Source organism: Sipha flava, unplaced genomic scaffold, assembly GCF_003268045.1.
Source record: "Sipha flava isolate LNK unplaced genomic scaffold, YSA_version1 42_pilon_pilon, whole genome shotgun sequence".
Lineage (NCBI taxonomy): Eukaryota > Metazoa > Arthropoda > Insecta > Hemiptera > Aphididae > Sipha > Sipha flava.
Genome location: NW_020273159.1, coordinates 2,112,161 through 2,130,993, shown reverse-complemented (window position 1 = coordinate 2,130,993; position 18,833 = coordinate 2,112,161). Strand labels below are relative to the sequence as shown.

Genomic DNA, 18,833 nt, shown 5'->3' with positions numbered 1-18,833 from the left:
CTTTAATTATAGTTGGTACTCAAGATATTATTATACATATATTGTATGTATTTATTTTGTGTGCTATCTGTGAAATACTGTAAAATTGTTTTTTTTTTTGTTGATTTTCTTGGCATTAGTGACTCGTACACTTCAGTGTTTGCAGCAGTAACGATTAAACAATTATATTGTACTAGTTTAGATAGATTTTATATTATTCAGATAAAAAATACACTATATTTATATATTCAGGTTATGATTCAAACTTTGAAAAAAGGTAAAACAAATTATGGAATATTTGTTGGTTTGTGATAAGATGTTTGAGGATGTTGTAAGGGAATAAATACGGTATGTTCAGTTTTTAATTAGGTAGAGACGTAAAATATGTATTTATTATCAGAATACTACTATATTTTTTTTCCAAGTCAAGCACCAGTTAATTGTATTAATATAGTTTTTATAAATAAAATAAGTAATTATGTATAAATAAATTAAATTTAATTATTCATACGAGTATTACATTTCAACTGCAGTATTAGATAAATATTTCAGAAATTTCGACAAACCATTTTTCCAATGATCTATGATTTATGCATAAAATACGAGTACGGTCTACCGAGATATATTCAGAATCGTTATCGAATGTTACAGAACGTCATTATTTTCAAACTTTTCAAAAGGAATCAGTGACTTTTACCCATGATCCTTCAAATCTCACCGATATGTATTTTTTCTTTCGACTTTACGTTGTTCTGACAAATTCAACGCAAAACATTTTTCCTAAACATTAAAAGAGCCCAAGAAGCGATATTTATACCATTTGGACATGAAACGTAAGGAGAGGATTTTACTTTCCAATACAAAGTTACACCCAAAATAGTATAGTCAATATCTTCGTTCTTATAGTTTTTCTCTGTTACTTTTGGCTCATAAATATACAAGTACTATTACATTATTGTTATAAAAGGTACTTACACTATTTCAGCCGTCAACTATTGCTGGTTCGTCGATCCACCGGGTCGTTTGGCAATTCCATATAGTCCTCGAAAAAAAAAAATAATAATATTCTTGCTGTAGGCAAATGTATTATTTCTACACCATCACACTATATTAAAATATAGGCAATTGCTCTTTAGGGAACACGTTTAATAACATTTTACGTGTCGAGAACAGCGAATGGCCGTTTTAGACACGATTTTATTTTAAAAAGATAAGTAATGTGCTACTGCACGAGTATAAGTATATCTGTAACGTAACCGCTGAAACATCAATCTGTCTATGATGTGGTTTATGATGATTATTGGTCGTTTAAGGAATTGTGTGAAACGAGATAAGTGGTAAACAAAAATAAATTTTCTACCAGAATGTACTTTTATGGACGTGTCCTTCTCGTTATTCCTTATTATACACAATTTTTTTGTCATCGCCATCCTTTATTCTAAAATATGTATTATGTATTGAGTATAATACTGAAGTCGAAGGAAAAATAATATTTTTTAAAGTGTTTATTATTATAACTTATATTTGTTTTAGCTTATAAAAAAACATCTCTTTTTGCAATTAAAAATAACAATTCGATAAAAATTACACTTTAAAAGCAATACAATTTTTTAACACATCTTATAATCTTATTAAAGATTTATTATTATTCACACAAATATTTTAAGTACATTGAAAATAATAATTTTCTGTTACTTATCTAATACTATAAAATAATGCATATACACTTATTAAGATAATTGTCAAATAATTTTAACTACCAAAAACCATAATATTTTTTTCTTAAAACGATTTATTCACAATAATTTATTTACGTACATATACACGCGGTGTATCGGTAAAGGATGAGTATGCGACTATGTTCGCCTTAAATTTAGATTTTAAGATTTTCACGTTTATCTAAACACACGTCATCGAACGAAATCGGGTATTTTTTCTATAAACTTAAATATTTCAAAAGCACTTCTTGCCCACGATTAATAAGGGGTTTATTCTCCCACACAAAAATAATAAATTGTGTTTCGTTTGTACAAAAGCCAAAGCTAAAGTATTGCGAGCACAGTGATTTAACGCAGTGGTTTAGTTTCAAGATGATGCGTATAAGCTATATTTTATAATAAATAATAATATTATAAGAATGACAATCAAATATGTCCGGCCCCCAATAGCGTTCACTATTATCATTACCATTATTATTATTAATGTTGTTATATTATACTATTCCGATGAAAAACAAGGGGTATTGTGTTATATTACTCTCTATTGATTGTTGTGCGCCAAACCCGAAGACGGTAAATGCATTTACTTGGATTTGTATGGTGTTGAAAATATAAAATTTTATAATATTATTGTCAATTGTACTAAACAAACATAACATGCGTATTTGCTTTATTCTTGTAGAACGGTGATGTACTAGAATTTACGATGTATATGTTAAGCAGTGTATGTGCACATGTACCGCTGATGTGATTCTCTCGAGGGCGTTTATGCTGCATTCGCTTTTACAGAGTTTGTCTGCAAAAAAAAAAAAAAAAAAACTCGGGTTTCCATTGAAACCGAACCCAATCGAATAACTTCATACGTATTATGTAAATATTCATGTCTGAATAATGTCTTCCTGTAACCTCGATATGGATTGAGACACGTGGCTTTTATTATTTTGTTGTCATCCCCCTCCCCACGCACTATCAAAAACAACGTTTTTTAGTTTTATCATGAAAATCCTTTTCTCTTGCATCGCGGTTAATGTCATAAACCTTTTTGCGTCTACATTTATGCCCCATAAATGTGCGAAGTCATAAAAGTGTACACAGTCTTACCATATTCTCTCCAATTTAGTGCTTCGGAAAAGGTTAAACAACTTCGGACGAATTCGGGTCTTTTTATCAATAATTTGCAAATATCTTTTGAAAAATTAAAATATTGTGAAAAATATTATTTGTAGAACGTTTCGTTTAAATTATAAACAAATAATACTATACAATTTTTGTTAGATTGATTGTTCCTAACTAAATAAATCAAAATTAAATTAATTTGTGCCAAAACCAAAGTTTCTAAAAGTTGTTTTATCTTATAAATTATTTATGCTGTAAAGGAACTTGTTAGAGCTAAAATAATAATGCTTTTAATAGTATAGAAAATATATCTATACATAGTATAAGGCAAAGTCCTTCAGTGCACCTGTGTTTGGTTTTCTCTGTACGTCCATTGATCGGTTTCTACTTTGGTTTTCACTAATGGATAGTATTTTACGAGGAAAATCAAGATATATAATTTGCTGGTGTTCTGTTAAAAGAAAAGTTTAAAAAAGTCGAATAAAAAAATCTGATGTGTATGTATATTACGGTAAATTTGTACACAGCATACTGGTGTAATTTATATTTGTCGAGATACCTTAAAAATTAATTAACATTTGTCTGCTCTGAATTGAAGTAAAATATTAAGCGGTAACATAAGTGCGAAACCGGTGCGAGGCAGATGGTATACATTAAAGCGTGAAAGATAACAATATTTTTTTCTTCTAATAAGGAAATATATACACGGCGAGGCAGTGGGTTCTGACGAATTTTAATTGAAGTTTATTAGTTTAGTCAAGAATTAGAAACAAAATAATGAAAAATTATTTATTTTATTCAACGCGAAGATTACATTTAACTACTATCAATAAAAATGTTAACTTATAAAAATTACGTTACTCAAATGGCCAATGGTGATATTGCTTGGTCACCACGTTCTCCTGCTTCAACGCCACCTAATTATTTTTTATGGGGCTTCCTAAAATCTATTCACTAATAAGCCACGCACATCATTAGAGTTGAAAGAAAACATTAGACGGGAAATTGTAGCCATCGATGTGCATACTTTACAGAAAGTTATGGACAGTATGAAAAAACGAATGGCGGACTGTAAACAAAATAAATGCGACCACTTAAGTAATGTTACTTTTATAACATATAAACCCTGTATATTTTGTCGATATTGTAGATTCTTTCTCCAAATGTTTATTTAACTATTCACTACTATATTATACTACAATTACTATTCTGTGGTAATAAACATAACGATCGGCGCAATACCGTTAAACGTAGTCGCATCTCACCAACAATTGTTTACGTCTTACAATGTATAATGTTATTTCTGGCGTTTCTTCTGTTGTTGCGCGATTATGATTATACGTCGGGGACCGATCCCGTTTATCCACGTTTTCCCGTGCACGCGTATCGAATTGGAAAACGAAAAACCGAGTGGACGATCGTAAGACGACCGGATGTCGGTATTAGCCTTTGGACACGGACAGCTGCGCACATCTGAGAAAACGTTTTCCGATACACCGCGTGTTTCTCGTATCGTTCAATTTATGATACGAAAAACGAAAACCCTTTGAGTAAAAATTTTTTTTTCTCGCTCAAACGTTGGTTCGTCGTGTCCAGACGCATTAGTACATTAGCACATCATTTGTTTTTCGCGTTCTTAACCGGCGCACACGATAAACGTATGATACACGTGACGGCGATAAAATATTTGTGTTCGGAAGAATCAAAACGCAATGTTTTTGTACTATAATAACGTGAAAATAGTAATGAACATTGCACATGCAAATATTATGTACGTTCAAACGGTAATAACATTGAACATCTACTGCACCGGTTGTAGCTTTTGGTCGCGCGGATTATTCGCCATACTCTGGAGGACTATTTACGTCGACTATTTCTGACGACAGCGGTACGCGAAAAACCTTATTATTCCGCGCGTTGTCATCACGCGCCATAGCTTTCCGCCATTGGATCGCGAACCGAAAATGTAGAATAATCGGATCATACAATAATAATATATACATAATAATAACACATGCGCAGCTGCTATTCACTCTCCTCTGATAATAAATTATAACGTGTTGTTTCGTTGCTACATACGTATTATATTATTGTTTTTCCAAGTGATTCCGCGTATTGTGTAACATAAAATCCTTGTGAAGCACGTTAACGGTAAACATATGCGTGTAAGTATTTTAAACCCTATTTCTGTGCGTATGTTTATGAACGCGAGAATCGTGGAAACGGATGGCGTATCGCACAACGCTTCTGTTGGTAAAAATAATATATCATTTTTCAAGCCGAATGAAAATTAATATTTTCTACACTTATTTCCGATCTCTACATGTTGTACACGAACGTGATGAACTGGATATAACTTACGAATCTGTCGCCGTTAAATGACTTGTCCTATGCAATTCTCAAAAATGTTTCTACGTCAACGGATCGACTCTTAAAAATTAAATTTTTTTTTGTAAATTTCGGATATCGCCGGAGTGCTCTTAACGTTAGCAGGAACTTTCAATGAGGTTTTCGAAAAATCACTGTGTGGATGTGATTATAAATCGGTGGAGCGTATTACTGTAAAATCATCCATCAAACATCCATCAATAGGCGAAAAAAATATTCAATCGTTTCATCTCCCCAATGATACAGGAACGAGTCGCGGGCTTTGGTTTTTCTCCAGCCCCAACGTTTGTTTTTTATCGTCGTTAGTCGTCCGTTACGAGTTTATATTAACGGACCGGAGGAAAAAAAAATAAAAAATGAAATTCCTGCTCCAAGATCGAGTCGGACCAGCACCGCGAGACCTCGAAGAAAGGGTAGGGGGGTGGGTCGATATCGAATGTATGACACCTACAGGCATGCATTGTTCAGACGATCTCTCTCAGTCGGATCGGAACGCCGACGAAAACCCGGTGCAGTGGTGCGGACGTGCGTGAAACGGGCCCGAGAACACCGAACGGATGGCGCGTGCGATGTGTAGGATGTACGTGCGCGGACGGCGTTTCCGCCCGAACCGCGATCCGTGCGTCGCGTCGTCAAACGGCGTGTTCGTCCTGGCCGAGTACGACGCGACACTTTCGTCATACCGAACTGGGCAGGACGAGACGCGGATCGGCGGCCGGCGGACAGTCGAGCGCCTCGAGCGCGGCGATCGGCGTCTGCGGTATCACGTAGCCGCCGACGGACGCTTTCAACCGCCTGGTCGGCGGCTCGGGTTTCCGGAGATGGACACCGCCGCCGTGGTGCTGATGGTGATCGGAGGCGCCAGCGCACTCCTTGATGGCGGCCAGACCGACGGCGGACCGTTTCCCGCCGCCGATGTGGTTGTTGTTGTTGTTGTTGGTGGTGGTGGCAGTGGACAGCGCGGTGGTCGTGTATTGCAGATGTTTGCTGCCACCGTTGTGCCTGGCCACGCCAGCTATGGTCGCGTACCGTTTGGTGGTCGAAGCCGACGTGCACGTGCACGGTTTGGTGGTGTCTACCTCGTAGCACGACCCGTTGCCGTCCACGGCCACCGTCTGTCGGTAGTGCTGCAGATGGTGCTGGTGGTGCTTGTGCTGCTGCTGCGCGGCCGGGCGGCCGAGCGTCGCACTACTGCCGTAGCCGATGGCCGCCAGACTAGGTTTGCCGTTGTTGGCCGTCGACGTTGGCGGCTGCGGCAGGACGCCCGTAGTCGGGGCCGCGTCGTCGCGACCGATTTTCGACGGACATATGTCGGGAGGCGTTTTGCTGGCCGTCCCGTTGGCCTCGGCCGGGGCGCCCGACATCGACGACGACGTGGACTGTTCGCAGCCGCCGGACGGCGAGCATTGCGACGCGGACAGCCGTCCGGACGTCGCGGTCGCGGACAACTGTTCCGTCCGTGACATGGTGTCGGCCGCGTTCGGCGAATCGGGCCGCGTGTCCACGGAACAAGCGGACGACCGATCACCGGCACCGCCGCCACCACTGCCGCCGCACGTGGACGGCGTGGTGTCTAGCGACGGTTTGCGGTCGACGGCCGTGTACTGGACGCGGTCCTCTAGCCGCCGGAAGTACGCGGTGATGGTGAACACGGCGGACGCCTCGGACGCCAGGAACGCCAGGCTGCACGCGACGAACGACCAACCGTACCGGTAATCGTAGTCGGACCGCAGTCCGCCGTCGAACTCATCGCTGTCGTCCGTATCGTCGCCGTCAACCGATTGGTAGACGACAGGCGAGAAGCTGTCGTTGAGCACCGACGCGAACACGAACAGCCCGGCCGCCAGTATTAGCCCTGCGAACACACAAAAACCGTCCCGTTTAGATTATTCAGGATGATCCATCGCGATAAACAGTCGTTTTTGACACGTTCTCATCCGGTGTACCTTGTCCACCTGTCGTAATAAACCGTTGTAAGTCGTGATACGGTATCGCATTCAGTGTTAGGATTCATCCGGATGATTATTTATTTTATCTTTCACCTTATCTAAGATACACGTTTACGAGTTATCCAAAATTCTTACTTCAGATAAACATCTCATTTAACTAGATACAATTTTCGGTATTGATAACAATAATCGGAAACGTCCAAACGAAAATTATTACTTTCAACTTTTATTCCCTTTATCTTAGAGGTCCTTCTACATAAAATAATAGTAAGTCTTCAAATATTAATTATTACTGCAAAAAAATATAATAATTTGGTTTTTTCTTCGTTTTTTTTTATTACTTGTAATTTTGGATTTTTTACTTTCGTTAATGTTTTATTAGTTTTCAATTCCTAATTCCATAGCTACATCTCGCATTAAGTTAGCACTGATGTCGATAAGCAACAGTTAGAGTTTGATTAACATAATTTAACAATAATTAAGGACAATTTGGAGGGAAAGGTTTGAACATCTAACCCCCTTAGAAATGACTCGGCATATGTGTATATATAATATATACATATATAATACATATATATGTTATAATGCATATATAATACATTATAACGTGTGTTACGGCCTTACAAGTAATTAAATATTTTACCTGTCCACCGGCTGGCGTCATAAAGGATTAATATTTATCTGACGTTGAGTAACGCCAATGCTATTCGCGCGAAAAATTTAGAAAACGGTAACCTACTCAATTTTTCTACGATCTCAACAATTTTCAAAGTCAACTAAATTATTAGAATGTATAGTGCGTGTGTCTGTGAATCATATTTTATGTGCAACACATTATTTTTTTCAGGCACAGTTTTTAATAAATTCACTGTACATTTATTTGTTTTACTGTAATTTTTTTTTATAATTTATTTATTGTCATTTGAGTATGTGTGTCCAACTTAAAAATTTATTTTTAAATAATGGCTGCAACTGGCCAGGTGTACACTGCATCATCCGGAACCGATAACCTCACATTATTTCTTATTATTATAATTGTTATAGTATAAAATATTATACTATGGTTAGTTACCGTTCAGAATTTATGCTAATCAGTCACTTTGTACAAATATTTTATTTTATCGTCAGGCACATTATTATTATTTATTATTGTTTAGATATTTATTTTTTGTCAACATACTTCGATTCTATAGCATAGTCATAACTAATTATTTAAAATTTATATTTTATTATTTTAATAAAGTTATTCGCTCATAGTTACCATACTCATAACGTTATCTTTATTATGATCATAATTATTCTTACTGTAATAAAATTATTCGGCATTAAACGCATACGATAGTGGTCAACTGACCAATTAATTTTGTGTTATTAATTTATTGTTTACATATTATGAATTTATTACGATTAAACATTATTCGCGTGACATTACACAATAGTTGCACCTAGTTTTAAATTATTAATTGTTTCCAACCAGGTTTAATTCCAGTCAAGCGCAGGCGAACCCTCCCTCAGTCGTTTTAATTAATGTCCTGGTAGAAGAAAAAATGTGGAACTCATATTCCTAGAATTTCCTAAGTCCCCGTTTACAGTTAACGTTTACTGTAATAGGCACCGAGGTGAACGGCGTATTATATTCCGCACCCGCCCAAACAGTGTGTAATACTATACGGTATGAAATGCATTGGATATATTATTGCAGATGTTAAATAATGTATACCTTAATGGTTTTTTTAAAATCATAACTGAACATGGAGTTAGTTAGTTTGCATAGTATTATTGTAACTCATGTGCGTATTTTATTATCTCGTTTAAACAAAAGGCTTTTCAAATAATAAGAAGTTGTTAAATCATACAAAATTAGTTTTATTATTTTTCTGAAAATTCGACCGATGAAAAAATAAAAAAACTTTATTGTATATGTAATAGTTTGAACATATCTATGGGATAAAGATGTCTAAAATCATTTTGCACCAAGACTTTTGAAACAGTAACACAGTAAGCATTGATCACATCTGGTCATGAGTCAAATTACATTTTTATTGTATTGAATAAGATACACCAATTATTAGCTATTTACTTTATTGAAATAAGTATGGAGCATAGTTGAAAATCAGTGGGGCTTAGATGGCTTAGCCCCCCAAAATTGGCAGTAGCCCCCCAAAAAAAAATCCAGCACATTACAAAATTTCAAATTTCTTCACATTTCAAAATGTTATATTTTGTTTGATAATGAAAGTAAGGTTGGTTAAGATCCCCATAGATATATTTTGTATACATTTTTCAAGCATCCCCCCTAGGAAAAAAATTTAAATTACACCTATGGTGTGGAGTGGTGAAAAATAACATATAATTTCAATTGTAAAAAGTGGATGAACAGCTGGAGAAAAAAATTACACGATGTGAAATTGTATTGTTACTTTCATGTAAAGTTATCATATAATTTTTAAATTTGACGAAGTGTACAAATATGAATCACGATTTCACTAAGTGCGCACTAAATATTATACTTCTTGTTGTCTCTACCCGATTGTCTGTTCTTTTTGTCTTCCAAGCTTTAACGATTGTCCACATATAATATTCGAGAGTCGAAAGAGAACACTGTTAAGCAATCCAATTGTAAACTTCTCTATTTAAGGTAAAATACACGACGACTTGTTGTTATACACTTAAACACAAGTATATTTAATATTATTGAACCGTATTATCACCATATTATCGGAACGATGATAAGTAACAAATTTTCAGCCTGCGAATCATAATATGTTAAGCCGCGCTCAATACCGCTCACAAATACCGGATGTAATATATCTTTTGAAAGATACCCATAAGTTGGGCCGCCTTTAGATACGATCGACGCGGATGATGACACAGGCCGAACAATTAGAAGAACGCGAGAGAAGCATTAAAATTAAAATTGAATTTCATCAAACATTGGCGCCGCAAATTATCTACATTGGATGAAAATAAAAAATATATAATGTGATTTGATATTAATTCAATTATTATTGTTATTTTTATTATTATTTGTTATTATATCGCCATGCAAAACGTGAAAAAATCAAAGTTTTATAAGATATCATTATATTATGTTTCTTATTATGTTCGTTCTCTGTATGATTTACAAATATGTAGTGAGTATGCAAGTTGGATATTTTGAAGCATTTTTTTAAACATAGGGTTTAGTACCTCTAAATTCCATAATTGTGCCTGTTTTAATGTTATGTTTAAGACGTGTTTTAGGAGGGATACCAAAATAATACTTGTGTGGGGCGCTGATAAAACTAAAGCTGGCCAAGCACAAATTAAGTAGTAATGTGCATGTACGACGTGAAATGACAAAAAGTGAAAACGTTTAAAAACGTTTATTATTCGTCAATCACGAAAAAAGTTAAAAATTCATTGTTGGAAACAAACTCTCAACATTTTAATTTTACAAGAAAAGTTTTTTACTCATTTATTTTTTAATATAATTATATTCTGGTAGACAGAAATGGAGTAAATCGGAATTATTTAAGTTTTGGGGTTAATCTCAAATTGCAAGCCAGCATAATCTGCAGGTCATCAAATATGTGATAACGACACTTTTTTGACATACTAAGTCATCAATATTTAAATCACAGATCCTTAAACTTGTAAATTTAATTTTTTTTTGTTTTTAGATAGTTATAAACACGTGTTTCTTATTACACATTATAATTAGTGAAATCCAAAGCTTGCTGGAATTATGTGACTTATAGTTCATCCAAACGACACTTTTCAGTTTAGTTTCCGAGCATAAGTTTCCAGTTATAGTAGATTTCTCTGTTTTAATATGTAGTACGAGTACTTTTGTTTATTCATTACGATAACAGTTATTTGGTTTGTATTGGAATAATGAGGTTCGATGACGGTTTATCAGTCTCCATATTGAGCATTAGAGCAGCGATTCCCATAAACATATTGTCATAACTTGTAATTGTATCATCTTTGGTAAACTAAATACTTACTATCATGATAAAAAATACTAGGTAACAGTTACTATTAATATTTGTTTAATATTAAGTTTAAATATTTAGTACTATTGTTCTAATTATTTGAATTTCCTATTACTACCATAAGATGGCAAATACAAATATGAATAAGAATACGATGAATGAGACTTTAGTTGAAGTTCTTAAAAGTTTAGTCAAAACAAACGCAACTGAAGACTCAGACGTTAATGAAAACATTTTTGAAGATAAAGGATTATCATCTGACAGTGAAGAAGATGATGAGATTGTCGTAGTAAATGGTAATTTTACTTTATCTTCAATGATGGAAGATTTGAAAAGTATGGGCACTTTAAATGGTGTGCCTGCTCACGAGTGTTCAACTGAAGGAAAACCCTGGTTAAGACCGTATGCAGATAATACTGATTACTGTAGCTACGGGTTTAACGAATACGCATGGTTAGAATACTATGAACATCAAAGGGAAATGCGTTATAGAGAATCACCCAGTAGTAGTAGACACACAGAGAGTGTTGTTGAAGGTCAAGAAACAAGCTATAATGAAGAAAGGGCATATAAACACATGTCTCATCGTCATCGTTCCAGAAATCGTACACATGAAAAACTTTCTAGGAAACGACCATCGAATGAGGAGTGGGTACATTGTGGCCAAAATAAGAAAAAGAAGTCGGATTAGAACAAGGAATATAACAGTGAATAATTTATACATTTTATGATGTAAATTTATGAAATTAATTCTATATTCTATTATTATTATTTTGACATAATTTCCATAATTTGTTAATGGTAATTAAAGGTTTATTGCAACCGACAGTGTGTTTAACTAGTGTTTGCTTAAAGTATATATTTCAATCAAATTAAACTTCGGAAATGAATGAATGTTGTCATTTAAAATGATAAATATAAAACCTTACAAAATAATACATATATCAATATTTAGCACTATTAGTAAATATATAATTGTACTTATATAATTAAAGCACTGTTTACTTTTTTAACAGTTCTTTCGCTTTCTCTCGGTTAGTATTTATACCAATTAAGTAGTAATGTGCGTGTAAACGAAGTTATACATAATACGGTTTTGTACATGTATACTGATGTATAATATTATACGGTCATAAAACGCGTAAGGTATGAACTTTAAGTTGTACGTAAAATCTTAAATACGTGCACGTAATGTATACATACACGCAAATGCATCATACCCGCTGTGCATCGAGTGCAAATATATATACAGAACTTCTCAAATAGGGACTATATTACTGAAGGGTCGTGAAATATTTATTTGGCATTAATTTATTTTCGATTGATACGTCTTTAATGTTTTATACTATTACAAAGTTTTTTCAAAATTTTATAAAAAACCCTTGATTTACTATAGGTTTTAATAATTTATGTCTGTAAAATAGTACATGCAATTTTTGTATAAGATTAAAAAATAATAATTATTAATGATTTTGATTAAGGGCAAATTTTCGCATTAGTTTTAGAGTGTCCTATGGCAAAAAAAACTTTGAGAAACTCTGCAAAAACGCGCCTATCACTTGACGAATTCGACTGTGCACATTATGTTCAATTAATATTATTCATACACAATATGTACGATTAATAACCGTAAAATAAAAACTACATAAATCATATCGTTTAATGAAAATATCCGATTCAGTCAAAATAGTCGAAATATCTCACATTTTGCGAATTTCTATAATGTTTTTTGCTTACAAAAAAAAAAAATATATATATAAAATTAATCTTGTATCCAATTTTCCAGCCTTAAATATCAAAATTGAATGTTTTATGTGTTTTTAACTTCAAAAATGTATCGGATTTTTTTTTATATCTATCGTTTTGTCAAAATGTAATATTAAAAAGTTCATGAAATTGTTTTTTCATTAATCAGTAAGATATATGTACGAGGAACTTTGTATTAAATTTTCAAGAATTTTTGTCTAATTAAAATTATTAAAATTATTTTATCGACATTTTGCGAAAAAATAATTTAAAAATTCACGAAATCTTAAAAAAATGTCTAAATTCTTTGAACAATGTTTTTGAAAATCTTGATATCTATAGCAATTAGTCATTTTTAGTAAAAATTTCAAGTTTCCATAACTATTAAAAAAATTGAGTTCATCAAAAACCGTCAGATTTTCAAAATGATTAGGAAAACAGTTGAGAAATTTGTAAAATGATTTCCTCTATATACCTACTAGATGACGTTTTTTTAACAGAAATCTCTTATGACTATGATGAGGAGAGAAATTTTTCTGGTTGAAATCGTGTACACAAATTCAAAAAAATCACTCGCATGTGGTAAATCAATGCATTCCTCGTTTTCTCTGAATCTAAAATATCAAGATGATTTACTCATGGCATGTAGCTTTCCTGCGTGTTTTGGACACCTAGCCTATATGTTTTTTTACTTAATTTCCGATATTTCCGTTCGAGCAAAAAAAGAACACCTACATTTTAAAATCTAAAAATATATTACCTTACAAAATTCTAAGCATATACGAATTCATGGTTTCAATATTTATTTGTGACATTACCAGGTATCGTTTATCAACCGTATACCGATATAGGCATATATATATATATATATTGTTAGTACGAAGATTAATTTTTAGTTCAAACAAACTACATATAGTTCGTGTATGCGCGATGTATATGAAACATATTGTTTTATGTCCGACCGTAAAACCCAACGCGCGGCTTTTACAATACAACAATTTAGGGAGAAAAGGAAGTACGAACCATCCCTATAAAATTGCATTGCAATTGTTAATACTACTATTGTTATTGTTTGGTATGGCCGTTCGTCGTGACCTCGCGAATTAATGTACATATTCTTTGGGAAATTCGCTAACATTATTGGGACTTCAGGTAGGCACACCAACGGTCTCGGAACGAAAACAGAAATTATATCCCAATAATGATTTGCACAATGTGGTAGCAATATAAAGTTATGCTAAAATCAATGTTATACGTTGTTATCGACTCGACGAAAGCATTTTGGGAGAGAAATAAAAAAACCTTATTAAGAATGATAAAAAAAGATGAAGAACGGTCGGCGCACTATACCGGTTGATACCTGATATACATTACGAATAATTGCCATAGATTTGCCACTGTAGACTTGATAAGTCATATATAATATTATGTATAATTCGGACGGGATCATGCAGCTCGAGGACCAGGAGGAAGATGCGCGAACGTACCAATTCGCATTCGTACATCAGGAAGACAGTTCGACATTTGATATTAGTTATTTCATCAACACGGAATCCGTACAATCCTATGTTTATGAGAATAATCAATTTGAGTGCTTTGTTCGTTTTGGAATCAACACATATTTTGATTCAAGTTCAAAGGTTCTCGGAACAATTTTCGCCCAGTTGCGCTCTCATCCTCATTCAATATTCTGTATATAATAGGTATTTTTTAGTAGGGTAGGTACTGCAAGTGATCGCATACTTGCAGTAAGTTAGATGAACAAACGAGAAAATCGGTTTATTTTATTTTTATCTCAAAAACTACAAACCTAAATGCTTTACTCATTAAACAATATTCAATAGAAAAATTTATACATAATTTGCTGTAAGATTCTACATTATAATGATTTGTCTTGTAATTTTCTTCAAAATAATAGCAACTATACCAGTCGATGCTCCGAATTCTCACTTAAAAAACATGCCACACCAAATTATGATTTTTTTAATTTGATAATTTTTGGAAATCCAAGATATAATTATTTCTATTAGTGATAACTTAAATATTTGACTTAAATTTAAAAAAATGTATAACCACATTACTTATACACTAAAAATTAATAAAAATGACTAATTTTTTGTTTGATTTTTTTGAAAAAATCAGGTCAGGTTAGTTAGTTTGTGCAAATGGGTATCGGCTGCTGTGGAGTGTGTGCGCGTTATCGAAAGCATTTCAGTCAAAATACGTTAAAATCCTTTTAATATGTTCATCACGAAATAGGTATTTTATTATTTTTTCAACAATACAATAATATTATTGATCCCTGCTTGTGTGATACTTAAAATTGATTTCCCTTATTTTTATTATTCAACAATATTTTCATTTTATCGACTGTTAAATTCATTGGATTTTTTCTATAATCGTTGCAACCAATAAAGCGAAATATGTGTGCATGGATTTTGTTATATTTTCTAGTACGTATTTTATATTTGTAACCACGTAGCGTTTTATGTTTAAAAATCAAATAAAATGGTTGATAATATCAACCCGAGAAAAGTGATATCACTGCCGGTTTAGGTCACCTATATTAAACTTAATAAGATTAATACTTCTGAAAATAAAATTTATAAGTAATTTGGCCAATTTAAAAATAAAATAAATCTCTACAATATTAATATGATATTCCTAGTCTGACATTAATTTGGTAGTTAAATCGTAGTATTTTTGACTCTACATGTTATGTGTACACATTTAATATAAATTCAAAAAGTTGAATTTATAAAAATAAAAAATGAAGATTAAATTCGCACATGGTTGAATAGAATAAAATTTAAATAGAAACTTCTATATTATAATAAAAGTTTCTTGAATTGGATAGCATTTTTCATACATTTCATGCAACTGCTGTTTTATGTACTTATAGTTGCTGAAAATGTGAATTCGGTAATGGCGTTTCTGATTTCATGAAATTAGAAATTTTAAAAATTCGGCTTAGCGTATACATTTTATAATCTACAACAAACTTTTTTTTTAAAAAAAAAATATTCAATCATGAATGTGTGTGAAACTTTTTTTTACTGAGAAAATCCGTATAAAAAATCGGTTATAAGATTCAAATTTTATAAGAAAAATCGTAGAAAATAAACTAATGTGTTGCTAATTATTTATTAACATCGTAGTTGAACCATCATCAAATAAAGACAGTCTAGAAGTTCTAGAACTGTTGAAGAGAGCTACTCATCACCGAATTATTCAATTTAATATATAACTTGAGTACGAGCAGTATATTTCTAAAATAGTTAAAAATAATAAAAAAAACAAACTAAAATCACAAATGTTTTTAATAAATAATATAAACTGTTATACATCATAATAATACATTTATTTTATGATACGTATTATGTAATATCTAATATGTAGCAAAAGCAAAATAAATTTAGTGAATTTAGTAAATTTAGTAGTTTTCATCTATTATGTATTTTTTTTTTGTTTATCTTAATAGTGATTTTGATATAGAAATACATTTTTATTTAGCTGAAATCATCGATACGCAATAGAAAAGGTACTTACCCGTGAAGTTTCATAATTGTAAAATGATTCGTTAAATATGGCGTAGTATAAAACATTGATTCGAGGGTAAACATTGCCCTGTGTCCCGTACCCTCTATTCTTAAAACGATTAAGATGCCAGATTAATACACTTTTGTGAATAGGACTAAAATCGTTCAATAATATTCCTTTCCTCGAACACTACATACAACTCATTATTATCAAATCAATAAAATATTAAGCTTTCCTTGTGCCTATATTATAAATGAAAATCGAAAGTTATTATTAAGATAAAACCAATTTTACCTGAATCGTTTGAAGATGATATTGTTATATTGTATACATTTTTATAATAATAATGTAATACAGTTAAGAAAATAATTCATAAATAATACACTATATATAAATTTTATGTAGAACATTTGATCGTTTTCCGTTGTCGGTTCACAGGAACCAATTCATCTTTGTCAAGCGTGTCTACAAGGTTGTACGCATTAGTATTTTTATCATTTTCACCTACCGTACGTTATTTTTTCAAAAAATATAATATTATTTCATGTGTAACTATTCACATACCGCATTCGCAGTATCGATAATTAATGAGGATTAATCGATTCTATGAAAATACATTTATGCTACGAAAACATTCAATTTTTATAATGTTTGCAATGCGTACGTTTAACGTACGTAAATTGTATTGCCGTGCTGGGAGTTGAGATAATGAATTTCACAACCCACAAGATAAATAGTGACATAAGAAACGTTATAGAAACACTAAAGAAATATTTCAACTCGTAAATATTCAGCTCTAATTAGCTCTATTTTATTTTACTTAAACTTAATGTACACTATCATGTATAATATACAAATTATTGTTGTACATTATGCGTTGGTTTGTCTCTTATCTTAATTTAAATTTTTAGTACGCCGATAAAAAACCCATTGAATTAAAAACTAATCCGTGAATATTTTTCTAGTGTATTAAACTATAGTTTATACCATAGTGATTGAAAACAATCATGTCACATTGAAATAAAATTACATTTTTAAACTTAATATTTAAACTAGAAGTTTTGTAAAATAGTTTTTTTCAGAACTGTACTCAATATGCAAGTGTAAAAATTATTTTTTTATTAAATACGTATTCATTCCAGTTATTATTAATCATTGTCCTAGATTTAATTTTTTTACTTAAGAGAATCGAAAAAGTGATGAATAAAAATGTTATACTTGAGATTAGTTCTTTTCGATTAGTTGATTTATAACTCAGTCAATCAGCTAACAATAATTATAATAACAATTATTTAACAACATTATAAATGTTTATTGGTATATTTAGACTGTTATAATATACTTGTATAGTTTTTATAACGATCCATAGATAGAAGATTGAAAAATATTCAATTTTAATATAATACAGAGCACACATTACAAATATTGAACGTATAATATGTTCCTATATTGTTATAAGCTATAGTGAAAGCGTTCGGTATCAAGAATAGTTTTACTTTAGGGTAGATGTCTTTAGGGTAATAAAGTGCAAAACTAGTTATGGAAGTTTCAGAATACATTTGCAATTGCAGATTAAAGATCAATTCGCGACTACACAACTATGACGGTCTACTATATTATATCATATAAAATGTATACTCGTATATTATATTTTTGTCCAACGCAATCCTATCGTAGAGAGATGTGTCATTTATACATACATATATAATAATAATAATAATAATAATAAAATATTAAGGCTGTTTATTAAATTCAGTTGTTGACATAGACAATAGAGCCAGAGTATTCCAATTTTCTTTTAATGCTAAAACCAAATTTAAACTTGGCAGATGGTACACATACAACTACAGTGACGGTGTTTAACACCATTTGTTTAGAATTAAATTCTAAAATTTTACTTAATTTTACCGCCCGTTTTGACGCGTTTTTTATTATTTTTTGAATGATTTAATTAAAAATTTTATTTCGTTTGGAAAACGTTTGCTGAATAAGACTAATAATTAATTATTATCGAATAAACGTACAAATGAGAGTTATTCGACGGGTTAAGTTAACAATTTTCAAACTATGGTTCGTCAGAATTATTTTGAACATTAAAAGAACAACGGACTTGTCAGTGTTGTTGCCATATGTATTCCATGGGTATGTAATATTAATACATATTAATACGTTTAATCGTGTTGTTCGTCGACTCGTGAAAATATTGTAAATTTATAACCCGTCCGTGTGCTTATACTTAACCTACGGCAATAATGTTTTCGTTTTATAAAGGTTTATTTTATTGTTTCTGTCTTACGATCAGCACGAAATATTCGTTTACGTTATAGATTGATTTTATACTTCCCAAGAAAATATTGTATTGTATTCGATAGAACCCCGTAAAGCAGAATTGTCGTGAACGATAAAATACCGTTCGGTAA

General features: G+C 32.3%; 1 protein-coding gene across 2 annotated transcripts in view; it reads right to left on the bottom strand.

The window, feature by feature from the left end:
• Positions 1 to 2,942: 2,942 nt before the first annotated feature.
• LOC112689090 overlaps positions 2,943 to 18,833 on the bottom strand; it is a 203,430-nt gene continuing 187,539 nt past the window's right edge. For both annotated transcript variants that reach the window (XM_025562605.1, XM_025562606.1), the window contains exon 5: positions 2,943 to 7,056. In XM_025562605.1, coding sequence (XP_025418390.1) covers positions 5,879 to 7,056 — 1,178 coding nt within the window. In that variant the 3' untranslated portion in view covers positions 2,943 to 5,878. The remainder of the gene's footprint in view (positions 7,057 to 18,833) is intronic.